Source organism: Nematolebias whitei, chromosome 2 (genome assembly GCF_014905685.2).
Source record: "Nematolebias whitei isolate Nwh7 chromosome 2, NemWhi1, whole genome shotgun sequence".
NCBI classification, from domain to species: Eukaryota; Metazoa; Chordata; class Actinopteri; order Cyprinodontiformes; family Rivulidae; genus Nematolebias; species Nematolebias whitei.
In genome coordinates, this window is record NC_056499.1 from 12318145 (window position 1) to 12324613 (window position 6469).

Sequence of the window (6469 nt, forward strand, 5' to 3'; positions counted from 1 at the left end):
GTTTATATTCAAACTACTGTTTATATTCAAACTACTGTTCATATTCAAACTACTGTTCATATTACACTACCACTAATATATATATATTTTTTACTAGTCTTATTGCATATGTCACTTTACCTATACCAATATCAAGGACTTTATACATACACTATGTACATTCACTTCATATGCTGCTTTGCCACTCACTACAAATATCAATGTCAGGACCTTCATTTCATTTTATTTTTATAGATATATTTTTTTAAATATTTTTTTTATACCGCTATACTACAATTTAAGACAGTATCATGCTTTTATTATTTAATTTTATGCTTATGTTTTAATGTTAAATGGTTATTGTTGCACCGGGGTCTTAGAGTAATGTAATTTCAATCCTGTGTATGTCCTGTACATATTGCAGTTGACAATAAAGTGACTTTGATTTACAGTAAACTGACAGTAAAGTCAGTAAAATATGAAATCATGCGCTTCTATTATATGACAACTTGGCTTGCTGTACTGCTGATCGGACGGAGACGCCATCTTTCCTATCAAACTATAACAAGGAAGAACTGTTTATAAAAGGTGAGGAAATTATATCAAACGATTCCTTTTTCATTAAACATTTCTTCTGATTCGACTCTCGGGGCGTAAAATCCTTAAAATTCAAACCTGTTAGCATTTAGCATGGAGCTAAGTGTTCGCTTAAATGTTAGCGGAAGCTCAAAACGCTAGCCTGAAGCTAACCGCTCCGGCAGTTCCCGTTGACACTCAGCTTCATTTTGTCGGATTATTAAGAACCACTTGTTTAATTTTATCATCTTATAACCACATCCGAACGTATAAATGTTTGGTGACGACTGACGTGATGTTGTCAGGCCCAGATAGTGACTTTATCAGCGCTAACTGTCAAGCTAACTGCTATCAAAACGCGAATTATTCGCCTGAAACTGAATAAAAGCACCGAGTTACTGTCGCGTTGTTTTTTCCCCTCAAAGTTTAAATAAGTCGAGTGAAAAGGTAGCTTGTCAAGACATTTAATACATTGATATGAGAAGCAAATCATGTCGAAAACAAAGCTGCAGCTGAGTTTACTTTCACTCATAAATTTGGATTTATGAGCTACCTTCAGTTTAGACTTAACGCAGTTTTATTACAAGGAAAGTTCATTATCTACCACAAAAGTCACGTCAAAGAACAAACTCCAAATGAACAATGAACCCAACAATAAAATTAAATCCATGGAATTTTACTCATTTAAATGATAGCAGCTCAGTTAGCTAGTCTTCAACCTCAGCTGTACCTTTTTATGATGAGGGGACTGGGAAACCATCTGTTTGTTCATCTTGTGAGCTGGACAACTTGAAAAATAAGCAACAGGCCGACTAGTCCTCCCATCTCGGCGTAAGAAAGGTCACCATCTAAAATGGGGTTGTAATTTCAAAATCCAAGATGGCCACCACCATGTAAATTAATAAACCAACCACCCCGATCATTTATGGAAAATGCTTTGTAGTTTTTATTTTGCTTTAAAGTATGGTTTCTTCAAATGATTAGGGTGTCCACAGATGAAGTGGGCCATGTCCACCACTGGCCACCCCCTGGCTGCATCATTGGTGGTGGATGAAAATGCTGCTCCACTCGCCAGGATCCTTCACTCTGCTGCCTCAAACAAACAAAAAACAACTATCTGTTCTTCTCCAGTGTAACTTGTACCCATTTGAACATCTTGCACCAAAAACATTTAGGTTTACTTCATTCCCTGTTCAGTTCCAGTTAAGAAAAAAAACACTCGCCTCCAAAACTACAAACATTCACTGTTCAGATGTCTCAGTGAACGTCGGAGTGCTGCTCAAGTTTTTAACTGCTTCAACCTTTTTTCTTGACTGTTTTTGTGTCAGGATTTCAGAGCTGGATAGAAACCGTCTTTGGCAGCTGGTTTTATTTACGACACGATCTGCTGCCTAGCTGAGCTAAATTTGACCGCTGGTGCTGCAGCTGATGTCCAAATATCCATATCACTAGCGAGTAACTCAAACTGTCAGGAGTTTAAGTCTACCCCCCCTTAGGTCATCTGTGATCTTTAGCTCTACCTTAAAAAAAACAACACAGGATTGACGCAGGTTTATCTGAGCGTGCCGTGAGGCTGCTAAATAATGAACAATCCAAGCTTTTTGTTGGTGTTGAAGAGAGTCTCGGCTGGTTCTGGTCTTGGTGGTGTCATGTTCATGTGGCAGAGTTCGCAGTCCCAAAGATAGACCCGGTGACTTTGATACGAAGCGCAGGAAGCAGCGGCACGGCTGGTTTGAGTGTTTACAGACAGACAGGTCACGTGTTCTCATCAACTGATCCGTCTTCGTCCTGAACAGACCGAGCTGTCAGAACCCGCCACACTCAGGGCTTCATGTCTCAAATACAGGATGGATTTATCACAGCTTAACTTTAAATTACAGATGTAGTTTGTAGCTAAAGCCTTGTGGTTCAAACACTGACTTCTCATCTTTCCAAGGTTCAAATCAATCTGTGATGGACTCCAGGCCTCGGAACCCTTTCTGCTTGTCCAGCACCAGGTACTCCTACACTGTGTCCAGTCCCACGGTCTCGTCCACGTTGGGCTCCGGTAGTCGGCTGTACGGCAGGGAGCCGGCGCTGAGTCGTGACCGCCTCCCGAGGGCTTCGTCGCCTTACAGATCCGACCTGGATAAACAGGTAGGCTGAACGTGTGGAGCGGTAACCGGGCTGGAGCTACCCCACCCGGAGTTTACTGACGGATGAAAACCACGCGAGAAGTATCTGTGTGTGCTTGAGCCAACTTAACGAGTTCTGTTATGTTTTCATTTATGTTTGGGGTTTATTTATGTAGCGTTAAGGGACATTTACCTGTTCTCTCTAAACTTCAATCGGACCTCCCTGAATCTTTAATACAGAACCTCAGAACATTGACCCGCCTCACACTAAATGTCAACTGTTTTATTTAAATATTGTCAATAAAAGTTTTTTTCTGTATTTTACTAATATTGCTGCTTGTTGTGCATTAACAGTGTCAAACTAGTGTCCAAGAACTTTTCCCATTATGTCGTTTTAAATTCTCGTTTTTCATATTTGTAATACTTTCTAACATTTACCTTTTTATCCATCCATCCATTATCTTTTACCCGCTTCTTCCATTTTGGGTCACGGGGTCGCCGGTGCCCATGTCCAGCAATCACTGTGCGAGGGGCGGGGGACACCCTGGACAGGTCGCAAGTCCATCACAGGGACACACAGAGACAAACGAGACAAACAACCATTCACTCTCTCACTCACACCTAGGGACAATTTTGAGTTACCAATCAGCCTAACATGCATGTTTTTGGTCTGTGGGAGGAAACCGGAGTACCTGGAGAAAACCCACGCATGCACGGAGAGAACATGCAAACTCCACCCAGAAAGGCCCCCAGACTGGGATTTGAACCAAGGACCTGCTTGCTGAGAGGCAGCAGCTCTACCAGTTGCGCCACCGTGCTGCTTACCTTTTTATATATTTTTTAATTTAACATTCCTGCGCAAAGACTGAAGCAGAAATAACAACCGAAACTTTAAAATTTTAAAATGAGGAAAATATATTTAAGTAACAAAAGCGCAGCAAAAACCAACATCTGTATGAAAACATAAAACTAGATTTAAATTGTACAAAGATGGCACTTCAGTAAAGGTTTTAAAATGAAGCGTCTCAACATTTTCTAAATAAAAAGTCTCATGTGCTGATTACCACCTAATGCTGTGTTTAACTCTTAACACTAAAATACACGTTTGAATAATGAATGTGGTTTAATCCAACACTAACCTCATAATCTCAGGTTAACAGCTGTGAAGCTTATGTGCAAACATTATTGCCCTCCACCAAAAGGTGAAAGATCATTTTCTGTTTCCTGCCTGTTCGTTTGACTGTTAGCAAAATATCTCCTAATTAGCTGGACGGATTATATTGACGCTCCCAGGAAGTAATCATCCGTTCCTCTACAGCTGATAGACTGTTGGTTTATCCAAGATGGCCGATTTGAGGCGTACGTTGCCTGCAGGTTTGTTTCAGGTGCTACAGTAGCCGACAGCGTCTATCAGCCGTGCAGCAGCCGAAGCTTCAGGCCTCTTTTTATAGGACGACCCAGATTCCTCGTGCGTATTTCAGAACCTCTTGTCGAGGTCCATTTCAGAAGACGGTGTTAGTTCGGCTGCGACCTCGTCTCTTTTTTTAGAAGAGCAGAGTGAAAAAAACAAACATCGTCTTCTCGTTCGACTCCACATTCACGCTGTTGTGTTCCGTTTTTTTTTTTTTTCAGCCCAATTAGTTCTGGAAACCGTTCAAAACGTTTGGCTTGTTCAGACGATGCCTTCGGTTATTTAAACCTTTATACTTTTCAAAATATTTACCTCCATTTACAAATATTTTCCTCATAGAAATGTAGACTAAAAAATATATATTAAAAAAAAAGTTTTTCAGCTCTGCTTCAACATGCTTGCTCTTTGTGTGTGTGTGTGTGTGTGTTATGCTACTTTTAGCTTTTAGCCATTGAGCCTTTTGGTGCTTTGGGCTTTTAGCTAGTGTTCAGCTCCTTTTAGCTTTAACGACTCAAACTTCTCTAGCAAATCTTATCAAGCCTCTCAGCTGCGTTTTTCCAGGAACTGTAATTCTCCAGTTTTGGTTTTATCTTCAGAGCTCAAGTGTTTAACTTGTAAAAACAAACTTTGAGAAATTTGTTAGAACTTAAATCTGGTGAATTTAGTGAAGTGTTGACAAAGTTTACATGGAAACCAGGACGGGCACCTTTCTTTCCTGTGAACCTGACATCTTGTGTGTCAGATTTGTTTCATGTCCTCAGTGAATTGAGGTGTAAATAATTTTTAGTGAGCACAAGTCAAACCGTCGGACAGATGAAGCCTGTTCCTGACTCCAGGCTTCAGGTCAGAAATAAACTCCCAACGTTTCCCGTCTTTTCTCCTCCTGAAGAGTTCTCGTCTTCTGAGCTCGTCCAGAGAGTACGGCGCTTCTGAAGCTCGCTCCCCCAGCTGGAGACTCCCCTCCCTGACGTCCTCCGGTAGATCCTACGACCGCCCGTGGGCCGAGTCTCCTCTCAGCAGCCGGAGCAAAGTGGTAGTGAAGCCGCCCGTCGTGCTTCAGCTCTCAGCTGGAGAAGCAGTTTCAAAGGTTTCAGGCTGGAAGTGAAGGTTTGCTTTTGTTGCAGACTGATCCTGAGGGAAGGCTGGGGAGCTCCTCGCGTGTGTTGGACACCAGCGATGATGCCGAATCTAAAAGGGCCAAACTGTCGTACCGCAACAGAGTACTCCAGTACTCCAGAACAGCCAGCACCTCTGTTCCAGAGTCCACCTACTGCAGTACTGGGCTCAGCGGCAGCAGGGGTACGTAATGACAGCTCATTCGGACCCGCGCCTCATTCAGAACGAACGAGTGTCTAAACTTAAAACTTCTGTTCCGCCAACGCACCAATGCCAGGCATCAAGCTAAAGTTGGATATTTTACCCAGTCCTTGAATGCATCAAAGCTAAGTGCTAATTAGCACTGGCAGTAGCAGCTGTTCCCTGTTTAAACTTGACTGAGTCCATCTCTTGCTGTTTGTACGACCTGTCAGGTGTTCAGTCGGTATTTTCACGTGTTGTTCCAACTCTTCATCAGCACGGGTCACATGTTTGTGCATTCTAATATAAGTTACACGGTACAAACAATGATTTATGGTTTTTGTTGTTGGCAACAGGAGCAGGTGAAACACTGCGCGAGTCGCTCAGTTCGCCGTGGAGCTCGTATCGTTTACGCTCGAGGTCATCATCAACCTCCTCTAAGCCGCTACTGTCCTCCAGAGAACAGGAGGCGAAGAAGGAGCCCAGCCTCTCTGGTTTGGGAGAAAGAAGAGTTGGGACTCCCGGACCGGCCTCCTCACTGTGTAAGACTTTTTAAAAACATTTATTTTCTTTGTGCCTGCCGCAGAGAGGTAAACGCAGACGTTTTCTCCAAACCTTCCATCTTCTGAACCACAAAGTAACAACGGCAGAAACTTGTGACTCAACTTTCTTTGGTTAAGTTTGGAAATATTGTAATTAAAAATAATAACGATAAAACCCAACATCATATTAAACTGACTGACTCGTTTTCTCAGAACAAAAGTAATCGGCAATCATTTTTAGATTTTACCGTTTCTGGAAACACCCCAAATTTGATGCTTTGTGACCCAAACTGTGTGAACCACTGAGCCTGTGAGGGTGTGTTGCTGGTTTTTGTTTCTACTTTAGGACTTTTACTGGTCTATTACCTAGCTTTGTCAGGACCACTAGTCCTTGGTGGACCATCTCCAAAGTCTGGTCCTAATACAGTGGAACATCATAGAGGCTGGTGTGAACTGAATTTTATGTTTGGGTTTGGCATTGACTAGTAATGGTTAGGTTTAGGTTTAGCTATATACTGGTAATGGTTAGGTTTAGGGTTGGCTATGGACTA

At 42.2% G+C, this 6469-nt stretch overlaps 1 protein-coding gene across 1 annotated transcript in view; it reads left to right on the plus strand.

Annotated features, from left to right (window-relative positions):
* The first annotated feature begins 2349 nt into the window (after positions 1 to 2349).
* marchf7 (membrane-associated ring finger (C3HC4) 7) overlaps positions 2350 to 6469 on the plus strand; it is an 8928-nt gene continuing 4808 nt past the window's right edge. Inside the window, exons 1-4 of the mRNA XM_037690204.1 lie at positions 2350 to 2691; positions 4970 to 5113; positions 5205 to 5379; positions 5733 to 5918. Coding sequence (XP_037546132.1) covers positions 2509 to 2691; positions 4970 to 5113; positions 5205 to 5379; positions 5733 to 5918 — 688 coding nt within the window. The 5' untranslated portion in view covers positions 2350 to 2508. The remainder of the gene's footprint in view (positions 2692 to 4969; positions 5114 to 5204; positions 5380 to 5732; positions 5919 to 6469) is intronic.